Below are 15,489 nucleotides of genomic sequence, written 5' to 3' on the forward strand. Positions count from 1 at the left end.
TATGCTAAAAAGTAGATCGTTAAGTCCGTACACAGGACCACTCCTGAGCTCTACACATCCTGATGGGCTTTCCTCTCCCTTGTTACTTTACCTTCTCTTGTTCAGCATGCAATACTCTTGCCTGTGTGTTTTCTGTGGCTGTCTGAAGCGAGTTGTTCCTCTTCTCCATCATCAGGTTACTCTGCTCAACATACCTATGAAATAGGGGAAAAGACATTTATCGAGCACCGAATGTATACTGGGCACAATCAGTGCTCACAACATTGCTCTACACTTCAAAAAACAATCTGAAAGCACTTTTGTTTTCCTTAGATCTGCAGTAATCAAGTTTGGAGGTAAGAACCAGGGCTGGAGGTATTGCCTTGCATAATGAAGAGAAGAGGAATTGGAAGCATGTATGGTGAGGGGGAATGAAAGAGAAAAGAGGAAGGAAGAAAAGAAAGCCCTTATCCCCCCCAAATCCCCCCACAAGTGGGAATCAAGAGACCCTAGAAAAGAGAAATATGGAAGAATGATTCTTTAAGTGAAATGCTATATGCTGTGACATGTTCCCCTGACCAGCCCCCTAATATCTTCAGAAGGATCTAGAAAAATTACACAATGTTTGGGCTTTATATGGAAATCAGTGAAGTTCTCATTGATGAAATAGAGTCAGCCCACACAAAAGAGAGAAGAGTTGACAGTATTCCTAAGGGTTTTCTACATATTAACACCACTTTTACAGATGAGAAAACTATGGCCAAGAGGAATAAATAAATACACAAAGCCACACAACAAAGGAGGAGCAGAGCTTGGATTCAAACACAGGTTTGCCTTATATCACAGCCTACTGTGCTCTTTCTACCAAAATGCCTCTCAGAAAACAAACAGTAATTCACATGACAGGCAGGAAACAAATAGCAGAAGTACACATAAACTACACTAAACAAACATGCTTATCTAACTTGGGCATTTACAAATGAAACCCTCTGTCCATCCTAGCCAGTGCCCCGTACCTGTCATTACCTCTGATTTCGTTCAATTAGTTCACTAATCTTGTCATTCTGTTCTTCTATGCGACTACTCTTTTCGAGGATCTCTTGTTTCAATCTTTCATTTTCCTAAATTCAAAATATATGATGTATAACTTGAGTTTTTAAGAGAAAAGTGACAGAAATATAAGGGAATCAGCTTGAACTGACAGGTAACACTGTTATAAAATTTGAGATTAAAAAACTAGAACTTATGTCCATACAGATATAATATTTAAAACATCGAACCATACCTGATGAATACAAATCACTATGCCCAATAGATTAAACATATACATGGACATAAAATGAAGCAAAATTCCAAACTACAGTCTAAAAAAAAGTTTTCTTGTGACTTTATATTGATGAGGCACTTGGACTCAAATTAGGACATAATGGATTTTCCAGAATTTCCCAACTCAGTGCAGCATTTATCACAAGCTCTCTATCTGTGCTGCAGAGGTTTTAAAGTGTAGTGCATCCTGAAACAGAAGGGGGCAAGACCCGCAGGCTGTGTTCTCTTCTTGATCCCTCTCACCTGAATAATTCGTTGGATGTTGCCCATAATCATGCTGGTTTCCATTGTAACCGACATGCTGGGAAGCAGCAGGGAATTGCCAGCACTGTGCTTCTGTAACTCTTCAACCTACAAAAGGGGGAAGGAAGGACTTTGTGAGAAATTTTTAAATGAAGAAATAAAACTTACCCAAGATCTGACCACTTTTTTGAAGAGTTTCTGAGACAATCTTGAACATAAGCTAGTTTTCTTCTGCCACCTGGATTCCAAAATAAAAACTAACCTTCTAGGAAAATAACTACTAACTACTAGGAATACAGGAAACCAAGGAAGAGTTTACCCGTAGTCTTGGTTGCTCCCTATTTGCACCCCCTGTTCATTCCCCTGCTTTCAACACAGCCCCAACCCTGACTCAGTCACCTTGGTCATGAGATGATCCATTTTATCAGCCACTTTGCTGACTGCCATTCGAATTTCAGTGTTATGTTGCCGGGCTTCAGTCATGAGAAACGAAGCCATGTCACTGGATCCTAAACAGACATAAGCCAAAAAGAACCTTATGAAACTGGAGCAGAGGAGACTGTATGAGGAAAAACCAATAGCTCTTGCAGCAGAGGAAAGAAAGAAATTAACATCTCAAAAATACTGGGAAATGCTGTAGGCGATTCACACTGTCAGGAGAAGATATAGAGAACACAGAGGAAAAGGGCTCCAAAGCTAATAGTAAGCTATGCTCCTGCAAAATGCATTGAGGGAGACAGTCTGGTCCAAGGGCACAAGGATGCCCACTTTGGTCTGCCATAGCACTAACAGCTCAGATTACTTCTCCACTCATCCAAGTGCATGCCAGGCATCGTACCAGGTACCAGGGATTCAGCAACGAATGAAACCTGGTTCTGCCCTTGGCGAGCTCACAGTCTGGTGGGGAGACTCACATGAAAACAGATTATTACAACAGAGTGTTTTAAGTGCAAGAGATGGACCATGTACAAGGTACAAAAGGAGCACAGAGAAAAGCAAAGATTAACTCTTTGGTGACACATATATGCAGTTCTGTGTGTGGGAGGAGAGAAGGTAGGGATGTTAACAAGCAGGGAACATTTCACAGAGGAGAAGAGATTAGATGGTTTCCCAGATGGAGAAGGGGCAGGGCTCCAGACACAGTAGCATCCATGAAACCCTTACCACTCCGGGACCATAAATTATGTTGTAGGATATGCTGTCTTCTTCTTACCGCTGTCCTAAGACAAGCTGCGGAATAAGAAGGTAGGATAGCATTCCAGCTATTTACGTTTTAGTTTGTGTTGGTTTTTAAACATTAAATGTACATTTCATTTTCTTTCGTTTTTTAATACAAAATTTACATTTTATTGTTTTATTTTTTATACCAATGAGTTTTTTATAGACACTTGTACATGCATGAAAGATACCTGTAAGTTACCCAAGTAACTGTTAACAACAGTTTCCCACGGTCAGGGATATTAATGATGGAGATCAGGAAGTTTTTACTTTATACTCTTGTGTTGACTTTTTTATCAGAGCTTATTATTTTCATAATTTAAAAATGGTAACAAAGTAGCTTCCATTTGAGATACTGAATACCCCCAGTCACCATGCTTTCTCACAATTTTCCCCAACATGTTATTCTCTTACAGTTTTCTATAAAATCTACAGAACCACTCTGACAGAGCAATGTAAAAGGGCTAGCAGGAGAAAATGCAAAAACAAAACAGAAAGTGGGCATGCGGATGATGGAAACGTTCTAAAATTGGACTGCCGAGAAGGTTGCACAACTCTGTAATTTTATTGAAAAAAATCCTTGATTTATGTGAGAGAGAGAGAGAGTAGGGGAGGGGTGGAGAGAAAGGGAGACACAGAATCTGAAGCAGGCTCCAGGCTCTGAGCTGTCAGCACAGAGCCCGACGCGGGGCCTGAACCCACAAGCGGTGAGATCATGACCTGAGCCAAAGTCAGGACGCTTAACCCACTGAGCCACCCAGGCACCCCTCTCAAGAAAGCTATTTAAAAAAAAAAAAAAAAAAAAAAATGGAAGAAATCTATTGGAGTGAATATGAAAACGGGCTGGCGGCGGGGGGAAGGGGAGCAGAAGATGAGAAACCATGGGGTCCGCTCCCTACCTTGAAAATGGGGAGACTGAGAGAGCGGTGTGGGGTACAGGGGCCGCGCGGGCTGCAGCTGGGAGGTGACGGCTGACGCGTGGGGATAAGCGTAGGCTTGCATACCTGCATAGGGCTGAGAAAATGCCAAGTTATGGCCAGTTTATAAAACATTCACGTCTTTCTTTTCTGCTTAATCTGTCTTTGATGGCATAAAGAGATTAAGCTGGAAGGAGACGCAACCTTGTTAAGGGTGGAGACAGAGTAGATCAAGTTCGGTACTGGGTAGGCACTGCAGCAGGAGAGTGATCTGTGTCACCCAGTGGTGCGTGATCACTAAAGTCCTGCCCAGAAAGTGAGGGAAGTGTGTCTCAGGTCACTCCCCAGTCCTCTGGCAGTATGATTTAATTAAGTAGGGATTCATCTCCCAGCCACTGGGCCTACTGATGGTCTAAGAAATTTTTAAACTAAAGAAACATGGCTGAGGCTCCACTGGGGTCACAGGACAGGTATTCATTGAGATTTCAAAGTAAATCCACCAGTCTCCAAAGGATGACTCTTCCCTGCTAGATTCTGATGCTCTTGTGACCAAGAGCTTTCATTTTCTCCTGAACTGTGGTCCCTTCAACTATAAAATGAAAATAATAACTCCACTCAGGGTGGTTGTGTAGACTAGACGAAGTGATATATATGTAAAGTTCCTAACAGCTGGTAAGTTAAGTGCCTGGCAGATAGGAAATGCTCAATAAACAGTAGCTTTCCTTTAAATGATGATGGTTATTCTTCCTTGAGTTAAGGAAATCCAGCTCATTTCCAGGGATAGATAAACTACCTACCCAGCCATTATTAACAAAAACAAACAAAAAACTCAGGCTATAGGACAGTAATTGTCCACTTGGCAGTGGGGAGAGGGCAAGTTGGGCCTTTATTTCACTCTTGACATACCCTGTCCCACCAATGGGGCCTAGCTCACCAGCCATCACTCCTACCCTTCCACTATGGATCACCAAGGAAGTGAGGCCCTCTTATTACTGGGGGTATGTTTTATCCACCAAATATGTCAAGGCAGTAAAAAGAATCCACTGTCCTGGCAAATGTCAGCAGAGGAGACAGACTGCTGTCACTGCCTTCTGTGAAACAGAATAAAACTTACTTTAGGAGATCTCTTTTGGAAGATAACTAGAGAAAGAGTCTCCATAGAGACTCCACCCTCAACCTACAACAGTTCTGCTAAGAACAATGCAAAATGTTAGCCTATCAGCTGCTAGATAGAAAAGAACACAGAGGACTTGAATACGCCCTTCAAGGAGACATGTGCAAAGGAAAGAAAACAAACACTGACTGGGCCTTTACCATGTGCCAGGCCTTGTACCGGGTGCTTTGCCTGTTCTCACATTTCTGCTTTACAACAAGCTGTAAGGTAGGTGATCCTTTGTCTGGTTTAGAGATAAGATAGTGGCGGTTCAGGAAGGGGGAGAGTGATAAATTCTGATGTGGGGAATCGCTATGGTACAATCTGTGCAGGAAGGTGAAAAGACACTGACAAGAACCTAGTAAGTTACAGCTTATAACTGATGTGGTTTAAAAACCTTGTTACCTGAAAGGACTGGGCATTTCCAGACACAGCTGAGTGGGAATCGAGAGATGCAACTTGCATTAAGGCAGCAGAGGGTGCCTGGAGTCCAGAAACAGATGGCTGAGGTGCTAAGATAAAGCAGAAAGTTTTCACCATTATCCATCCTGCCCTCCTTGGCAGAAGTCTGGCCTAGAACTTTACATACTACAACACACTCCGGACTTGACCACTGTCCTCATCTACTCTCCTGAAACCAACTCTACTAGAATCTCAGCAACGGGCTGGCACAAGGAACCTGGGGGTCTCGGGCACATGTGACTCAGACCTATGGTCCCATCAGCTGACGGGAAATACAGAATTACATGCAGCGGGGTGTCTCCTTAGCTGAGTGCACACTTCCGAAACTGGCAATATCCCACAGCGGGAGACACAGCAGGCAGACCAAATCCATCTCCAGGGCTGAAAGCGCCCCACCCAGGGACAAACTGACAAGTTTTACACTCTAATCCGGTTCTCGATACTAAAACAATGCAGCCTAACAATGTAAGGAACAGGGATGATAACTCTGGTGCTGACTTAATTCAAGGCCACAGAGCCAGAGAGGTTCCTTACCTTGTGAGGTCATCTGCGGTAGCACGGGATGCGCTGGCTGGAGAGAGGGCTGCATGGATGGAGTTGCCACCGGCTGTCCAGCTCCTCGCACAGTGTTCACTTCCTGAAACAGGAACAAACATTTTGGTTACTATGTATTGGGTCCTTAAATGAAGACTGAGGCTGATCGTCTACCCTAAACCTGCTTACCCCCAGTGTTTTTAGGCAAAGAAGAGGAAGGAAAGGCAAGAGTTTAGGGTGTGGGCTGTGGGAGATCCCTTCCCCCTATAAATCATACCAAATAATTAAATAGAGTTAATTTCCTCAAACATTCTAAGTTGTTGATATTTTAGGGACTAAAGCAGCTGTAGTGACCGCTCTCCAGAATGTATCATTTTCCAAGCGAGCAGTTACCTTAAAATTGACCTAGTCTGTTCCCAGAGAACAGGGTTCTCTTGCAAGGAAACCCGGGGAACAGTATAGCCTCTCCTCTTCTGCCAAATAATCCCCACAGACCTCAAGGTACTCACTGAAAATCAGACAAATTGGGTTCACTGAGTCTCTTTTTAGAGTGTTTTCCCCCATTCTTTCTTTTCATAAAAATCAAAGCAATGTTGGTCTCTACTATAATTCTAAACAAAATTATCTTCTGAACATTTGCCCAATTCGTACAAGGAAAAGACAAATTTGGGGCACAAAATATGGTGACTGTGATCTGCTATCTTACAGTTGGAAGGCTGAAATCTCTTTGACATTCTTTTACTTTAGAACTTCTCCTTGTCCCCTCATATTCTTAAAAATGTATTATGCATTTCTGGAAAAGTATGACAGTTTTACATCACTGCAGCTCTAATCCACCTAAATGTCTAACAACAGAATGAAAGGAATTTAAAAAATAGAGCTAACAGAACACTGAGTTGCCTTTGAAGAAAACAATGCTTTATTTATTTATGTTAATTATATTATTTACAGTGAATACCTATAACAAGAGGCCCCAGAAATCCTATCCTCCTTTAAAACATTAAATCTACTGAGAGCCTGGGGCACCAGGGTGGCTCAGTTGGTTAAGCAACAAACCCTTAATTTCGGCTCAGGTCATGATCTCATAGTTCATGAGTTTGAGCCCCATGTGGGGCTCTGTGCTGACAGCATGGAGCCTGCTTGAGATACTCTCTCTGCCCCTCCTGTGTGCCTTCTTTCTCAAAAATAAAGAAACTTAAAAAAAAAAATAAATAAGAACTCTTAAAAAAATTTGAACTTCAAAACTACTTAGAGCTTTGCCAGGAAGAAATAAAACAAAATGATGAAAAATAAAGCCTATTTTGGAAAATTTTTTCAAGAGCGTCACCTTTGCTTTGTTTTATATCAAAGTCAAAGAATCCTAAAAATCAATCTGTTATGTGTTTCAGTTCAACTGAGAGAGGATGATTTTATTCAATAAGGACCTGACCAACAGGAAAAGAGCTAAGTTAGAACTAAGCTACTTTCATATTACACCAAATTCCAGGTGGATAAAAATTTTAGATCAAAATATGAAATAATACTTTTAGAAAACACATGTGATGTTTATAATATCTGAAAGTGAGAAAGCTTTCTAAACATAATGTCAAAACATAATGTCAAAGCATAATGTCAAAAGCAAAAGACATAGGGAAAAAACCTGATAACAATTCATTGCAATAAAATTCTTGAAATTCAGGGGTGCCTGGGTGGCTCAATTGGTTAAGCGTCCGGTCTTGGCCCAGGTCATGATCTCTGCTGTCAGCACAGAGCCCACTTCGGATCCTCCAACCCCCCACCCCCCCACCCCGCCTCTGCTCCTTCCCTGCTCACTTTCTCAAAAGCAATAAATTAAACAATTTAAAAAAATTTTTTTAACTTCAAAACAACCACACCATATACAAAGCCAAAAGACAAAACAGTACGATCCTCAACAAAAGGTAATGTCAGTGGGAACACCAACATGTCCGAAGAGAATCTAGACATTCAATCAACCAATATGAATTGAGCATCTTTCATGGTTTGGGCACCATGCTGCCTCAAGCGTGGTTTTTACTGACAATAGAGATTCTAGAAGAAGGCTAAACTGACTACTTAAAACTTGCCTGTTCTTGTGGCAGATGTAGGAGATTGCTTCCATTTCTGAGGGGAAGTACTAATCACAGTGGAAACACATGTACCAATACTAACCTGCATCGTTTTGAATATAAGCTCTCCACATGATTCTGGATCACAGGCAGAAAAAGTCATAATTTTAACCAAAAGAACACAAGGTAGAAATATTAGCACTATTCATTCTAACAGAGCCAGGGGGTCATACCTCAATTTCTGAATCATTGGAATCCAGCTGTGGTGGAAGGATGGGCAGCATGGGCTGGCCCATTTTAGCCATCCGAGAGATCAACTTGGCTTTGACTGTATCAGGATTCTAAAAAGAGAAGAGAGTCACACAAGTCACTATAATCAAGGCTCACTACTTTAGTCCTATGTCTTTGGCTCTTAAATCAAATCCTTCAGTAAGCCCCCCTGCCATGTTGATTTGAAACTATTTCTTCTACAAAATAAGAATTAACTATTTCTTGCCAAAGAAAGCACACACGGGTCACAATTAATAATAGCAGTAAAAAATAATTCCCTGTATGTTGGAATGAACACAGGGGTTCCACATGTATTACCTCATTTCAATCAAGTCTCCCACCAGGCATAATTCTTCTCATTTTACAGGTGAAAAACTATATACAGATCAAGGGAAAGAGGCATTGTAGATGACAGTACCCTCTGAAAACCCTGGGAGAAATTCAGCAAATAGATGTTCAGAAAAGATTTGGGGAAAGAAGGAAACAGGAGCTCTTTGTTCCAAATTCAGGTTCATATAACTCTGACTTGGCATTGACTACACACTAGTCCCTGTGCTAGAAGCCTCTATATCTGTTCAAGTGCAGCCTTCAGAGTGGAGAGTACATACCCTGAGGGTATATATGATGATCTATTGGGCATAAAAAGAAATGACCATAACCTCTATTTTTGGATTATTTTAAGCGGTTATAAACATAAGATATTAAACTTATTTATTACAGGGATGGACAGTACTTTATACAATTTGTAAACAGATATATATTAGGTGCATGTTCTCATTTTTTTAACTGATCAGAGGGACATAATCAAAGAAAGCCGGGTCCATCAAAAGAGGACTAGATATACCATATCCACACAGTGGCATACCCTGATCTAGAGATAAAAAAAGAACGAGGAAGCTTTCAGTATACTAACACGGAAAGATACTGTTAAATATACCATAATGTAAAAAGCATGGAGGACAACACATATACTATGCCATTTTTTGTGAAAGGATGGAAAAATAGAATATACATTCCTATTTGTTTGCATCTGCATTAAAAACATTAAAAGAATATATATGAAACTAATAAAAGCAGTTACCTAAAAGGAGAGGGAGACAGGATGGGGTAGATGGGGCTAGGGGCAGGAGTGAATCTTTGCAACGTATATCTTCTTATATTGTTTTGATCATTATCAAAACATATGAATGTAATCACCTATTCAAAACAAAAAATAAAAACTTAAATGTAAAAAGAAAGAAGAAGATGGTGAGTTTTGCCTCAATTAAAAAAAAAAAAAACTATTGGGGCGCTTGGGTGGCTCAGTCAGTTGAGTGTCCGACTTCGGCTCAGGTCATGATCTCACAGTTTGTGAGTTCGAGCCCCGCGTCGGGCTCTGTGCTGACAGCTCAGAGCCTGGAGCCTGCTTCGGATTCTGTCTCCTTCATTCTCTGCCCCTCCCCACTTGTGCCCTGTCTCTCTCTCAAAAATAAATGTAAAAAGAAAAAAACAAACAAAAAAAAAAACAACTGTACACAAGACAAAAGAAAATTTTTAAAAAGTTTGAAGACCAAGTGTCTACTGGAAGTTACTGAAGCTTAGAAACGGTGACAACAATAGCTCTGCCTAGAAAGTACCAGAGAACCCACACTAAGTAATTTTCGTGACCGTTTGAAGATCTGAGGTTATCACTGTTTTTCAATTTTCTTAATTCTCTGGCTTCAAGTTTTGGGGTTCTGGAGATCACTCGTTATACATACCAAATCAATTATTTGTTTAATAATTCCTGCTTTGGGCTGATTATAAACAAGTAAACCAGGGCTAGAGAGAAATTAATCATCAGTTTCACTCCACGCAATTATCTTGTTTCCCAGCATGGAGGCGAAGGCCCCAGGGCTTTTATCTCATCCTCATGCGGCAAACTCAGATGCCTTCACCGACCAGGCAGGGCAGCAGTCAAGAACAGTGTTCATGCTCCCAAAGGCTTTCAAATCCAAATTCTACTACAACCGTATGCTAGTCTTCTCATCTTGCAGTCAGAGAAACACAGAGGCCCAGTGACTGCCTCAAAGTCAACTAGTTGGTGAATTAGTGCAGGATTCGTCTAAGACAATGAAAGCGTGAAGCCACACAGTGTTAGCAGTAATCATGATAATAACAAGAGCTAATGTTAAGTGAACGCTTACAGTATGCCATACACAATGCTAACACCTCCACAGACATTATTTTATTTAAACTTCATAAAAATCTCTTAAGTATAAAGTGAAGGCATACTTTATGTAGGCTCTGAGCTTAGTGCTTTACAAACAGATCACAAGAACGCTTTAAAGGAACTATGAGAATTATATCCACTTTAATAATGAAGAAGCTGAGGACCAGAAGTTAGATAATTTTCTCAAGGCCACAAGTTTACCAGAATAAAGATCTGAACACAGGTCTGTCCTTGTAGAAGCCCAAGCTAATTTATACTAATTTCCAAGGAAGGGGAAATTAATAAAATAGTGAACTTTTTTTTTTTTTTTTTGTCTATCCTACCCTAGGCACATGAAACCTTTTCAGCAGACTTGGGGTGAGGGAGACAGACTTGCATACTCACTGTATTTACTGTCAGCTGTTCGTTGAGGGAGTTAGATTTGATACGAAGAGCCGGCTCCCTGAAAGTAACACATATGCTAAGATAAAAAAAAAAAAATCCCAAATCCATAATCTTAAGTCTCAATCATGCTGGATAAGCAAACTGTTTTTGAAAACATTTGTCAATTCACTTGCTGTGAAAGAGAGTTTTAATCATTCTTCGGTTTGCACAATCTCTGAAAGTTGGTGAAAATGACTAATTTTCCATTCAAATTTTTTTGATTATTTCCATTTTTTTCTCCTTGAGTATGTGGTTTATGTTTATGCCTTTTACCCATTTTCTTCCAGGGTCTGGCAGGTATTCATATACATCTGAGTTAGTGGTTTAAAAGACTGTGAGTATTAATCAATTCTTTGTCAGAAAAATCTTCAAGCAAATATTTTCCCCACTTCCCTCATCTCATTTTTTCCCAATTATTTAAAATTATTTTAGGGGCGCCTGGGTGGCGCAGTCGGTTAAGCGTCCGACTTCAGCCAGGTCACGATCTCGCGGTCCGTGAGTTCAAGCCCCGCGTCGGGCTCTGGGCTGATGGCTCGGAGCCTGGAGCCTGTTTCCGATTCTGTGTCTCCCTCTCTCTCTGCCCCTCGCCCGTTCATGCTCTGTCTCTCTCTGTCCCCAAAATAGATAAACGTTGAAAAAAAAAATTAAAAAAAAAAATAAAATTATTTTAGTTTGCAACTACACCTTATTTCTTAACCCCTCTACGGATCGCTTCTATGGACAATAAAAAAGCATGATACAACTTCAGGATCTTACCCTGATTTGAAAGGTACCGATGTAGGTGGTGATACAACAGGGTCAGCAGAGAGGCTGTCCGCACCTGGTATGGGAGAAGGGGCGGCGGAATCGCGGGAGCTAACGCTGTGCCCATCAGAGCCAGAATCTCTGGCAAACTTGACCTGGGAAGAGATCGACCACAGGTGGAACAGGCTACAAAAAAGATCCTGCCTTCTCTGCCCTCCTTTCTTTTACTTATTCTTGACTACACAAGTCATTACCTGTTCCCTTGTAGCAAATCAGAAAATGTAGATAAGCCAATCATCATCATCATCCGTAATCCAACCACGACACAATAACACTGCTAGAGTCTGTGCAGTGTTTCACATCTATGTTTGTATATTTTTTACAAAAAAGGGACCATATTGTTTTGAAACCTGCTTTGCTCACTCAGTAATACATTTCCATGTTACTAAATTACCAATCTACAACATCATTTTTAACTACTGAAGAGTATGTCTAACTTCAAGGGTCATACCCATACCTGCTATTATCTACAGGAAAAAGTCTCTAAAAGACTATGGAAACAGAAGTCTTAAATATGTTGCTACGAAATTTATTTCACCAATTCCTAGTTGTTAGACATCCAGTTCATTTCTAATTTCTCTGTCACATCATAAACAATACTTCTATGAATGACTTTTTATCTGTATCTTTGCACATAATCTTTCCCAAAGTATAAGTTCCCAGAAGTTAAACAGCTGGAGAAAAGGTATGTTCATTTTTAAGGCTTTTGGTATACACCACTATATTTCACACCACAAAGGGTGAACTCCTCTCTCTCTACTCCACAAGTAGTGTGTAATGTTCTCTTGATGCTCATCACACTGGGTATTATCATTCTGTATCAGCCTGGTCAATTTAATAAGCATGTCAATTTGTAATTCATTGATTATTAGTAATATAGAGTATTTTTTTCTTATGGTTACAAAATGCCAGTCTTAATGGATTCAAATTGGTTTGCTATCTTTTTTTAAAAATGTTTATTTATTTTTGAGACAGAGAGTGAGAGAGACACAGAGTGTGAGCGGGGAAGGGACAGTGAGAGAGGGAGACACAGAATCCAAAGCAGACACCAGGCTCCAAGCTGTCAGCACAGAGTCTGACGCGGGGCTTGAAATCACGAACTGTGAGATCATGACCTGGACCAAAGTCAGACGCTTAACCGAACTGAGCCACACAGGTGCCCTGGTTTGTTATCCAAGACCAATCATGACTTCCTCAAAGTCAAAGGAAAACTCAGAATACAAAAGCTGTGGAAAAGGCAGCTCAAAGCACATCAGTAAAAGAAGGCTGGAATGACTCAGCAGAGATAAAGGTGTTCAATTAGGAAAGTCCTTGAGAAGAAAAGCATATCACTGGTTGCAGTAGAAAGAACAGCCACAGTGAAAATAATCATAATTTTTATTTTTTATATTATATTTTATAGTCACAAACACTAGCACACCTAACAAACACAATGTAAAAGCAAACAAGGTCTTTTTTTTTGTTGTTGGAGGGGAGCAGTAATTTATTTAACCACAATTTGTTACAAATTTTATTGTAGAAATTCTACATATTCACGACAAAAATTTTGGAGAATGTACAAAAGAAAAGTTTCTGAACTCCATTTCCATTCCCCAGAAAAAGTCACTTTTAATCATTTTTTTTAACATTCCAGAAATTTCCTATGAAGATATGGGCAATATATATGTATCTATCTGTATAGATACAGACATACATATGTACATGTGTATGACTGTGTATATACATTTTTATATATGTTTGTTCATAAATATTTTATATATTTACATACACATGCATACACGAGATCATACTATCCATACTAATTTGCAACTAGCTTTTTTCACTTAACAACAGATTTTGCATATTCTGTAAGAAAGGCATGAAAGTCCACTCCATGAAAAACCGTAACTTACCAGTTGCTTAATGATGGATATTTAAGTTATTTCCAGTTTTTACTATTATAAACAACATGGCAGAGAGAGGAAGCTAAGTATCTCTATCTATGTACAGATATCTTTGCATTATTATGTAAACATAGAGACAAAATAAATTAAATTTGTAGCCATGGAAATACTAAGGCAAAAATCACGTACATTGGATAGGAACCACTATTTTACAGACAGAGTAAAAAAGTTAGTGTAGAGAACTGACTTGTTCAGTCACTACCTCTTCTAGACTCAACAGAGCACCAGGAAGGACATAAACCTTGGTCTTTAGATTCCAAAGCTGTAGCTCTTTCCAACTATACCATTTCTTTAAAAAATAAAAAATAAAATAAAAAGTCTTTGAACTTGTTTTTCAAACATATTTATTCATTTTACTTAATGGCAAAAAGGACTCATCAAACACAAAACAGCACAATTTCACTCACCCGCCTCATCTCCACCTCGTACACCAGGATTGAGTCTGGCGACTGAGTCCATCCGGTTACCCCTTCAGAGCCGGCAGCACAGGCTGGAGGGATGACAAGCAACCGCTTCCCTCCTTTTTTCATGCCCAGCATCCCATCCTCCCAGGCCTTCAGGAATCAGACAAGAGGAAAAGCTTATCAGACACAAGCCTTCTCCTAAGACAAAATGAAGTGCTGGGATTAGGATCCTCTCATCCACACTTTCAAATTTAGACCTCTAAAGATCCTAGAGAGATCAAGTTCAACTATTCCCCTTGCCAACCGCGCCCCCCCCCCCCCAGCCACCGGTTATAAGAATATCTAGAATACTGCTTCTATTCACTTGTAAAAGCCAGCATATTTGGGGCTAGATGAAATACGCTTATCTTAGATAATGAGAGAAACTGGAGGAGAGAATGGTATTAAAAGAGAAATAATTTGCAACTACGTGGATGGAACTAGAGGGTATTATGCTAAGCGAAATTAGTCAGTCAGAGAAAGACAAATATATGACTTCACTCATATGAGGACTTTAAGATACAAAGAGATGAAGGAAGCAAAAATAATATAAAAACAGGGAGGGTGACAAAACAGAAGAGACTCATAAATATGGAGAACAAACTGAGGGTTGCTAGAGGGGTTGTGGGAGGGGAATGGGCTGAATTGGTAAGGGGCATTAAGGAATCTACTCCCGAAATCATTGTTGCACTATATGCTAACTAACTTGGATGTAAAGTAAAAAATAAATATATTTTAAAAAAGAGAGAAATAAAAGCTATCATTCATTAAAACATTTTCCAAGTACTCTGGTAAGTGCTTTACTTGGACTGTGTTGTTTAATCCCTAAAATAACCTCATAAGGTTAGAAGCATTATCCCCATTTTACAGATAAGAAAACTGAGGCTTACGGAGGCTTAAGTAACTAACCCAGGATCAAATTATTAGCGAATTGTTAAGCCAAGATGTAACACTAGATCTATCTAGCTTTAAAGGTCAGGCCTTAACTCCTATGATCTATAAGAAAGTCTCCAAAAGATTCTAAGAAAAGGAGTGATAAACAAAGCTACGAAGAAAACCGAAAACCTTTTTGTCACTTGAGTGGCAATGAGTACTTTTACCAATGAGTATTTTGTAACACCTCAACATTCCTGACACAATGATAGCCCACATTTGTAAAATACTCTGAATTTTATAAAACACTTGCACAGTTGGTAAAGAAAAACTTCACAGTATGAACCCAAGTCCTCAGACTCCAATCCCAGTGTTCTGCCTGCTATATCATAGCTGCTCACAACGATTGGAAAATGCTGATTCAAAGCATCTCAGATAAAAATCACCCATTATGATACAATTCTAGAAGAAACAGTTTCACTTCTCTCCCTATGAGACTACAAGAAGGACTTAATAATTTCCTCACAGTAACACAAAGAAAAAGAAACAGTAGGAATTAAAGAAATGTCCCCATCTTCGCCTGAGTGGCTCAGTTGGTTAAGCATCCGACTTCCGTTCAGGTCATGATCTCACAGTTCATGAGT

General features: G+C 39.9%; 1 protein-coding gene across 2 annotated transcripts in view; it reads right to left on the reverse strand.

The window, feature by feature from the left end:
- Positions 1–15,489, reverse strand: part of FKBP15 (FKBP prolyl isomerase 15) — a 57,646-nt gene that overhangs the window by 17,214 nt on the left and 24,943 nt on the right. For both annotated transcript variants that reach the window (XM_032595673.1, XM_030292616.1), the window contains exons 9-19: positions 13,937–14,083; positions 11,539–11,681; positions 10,744–10,801; positions 8,132–8,239; positions 5,833–5,935; positions 5,242–5,348; positions 3,666–3,780; positions 1,948–2,057; positions 1,549–1,656; positions 1,006–1,100; positions 92–194 (exon numbers count right to left, since the gene is read on the reverse strand). In XM_032595673.1, coding sequence (XP_032451564.1) covers positions 92–194; positions 1,006–1,100; positions 1,549–1,656; positions 1,948–2,057; positions 3,666–3,780; positions 5,242–5,348; positions 5,833–5,935; positions 8,132–8,239; positions 10,744–10,801; positions 11,539–11,681; positions 13,937–14,083 — 1,197 coding nt within the window. The remainder of the gene's footprint in view (positions 1–91; positions 195–1,005; positions 1,101–1,548; positions 1,657–1,947; positions 2,058–3,665; positions 3,781–5,241; positions 5,349–5,832; positions 5,936–8,131; positions 8,240–10,743; positions 10,802–11,538; positions 11,682–13,936; positions 14,084–15,489) is intronic.

This window comes from Lynx canadensis, chromosome D4, assembly GCF_007474595.2.
Source record: "Lynx canadensis isolate LIC74 chromosome D4, mLynCan4.pri.v2, whole genome shotgun sequence".
Classification (NCBI taxonomy): Eukaryota; Metazoa; Chordata; class Mammalia; order Carnivora; family Felidae; genus Lynx; species Lynx canadensis.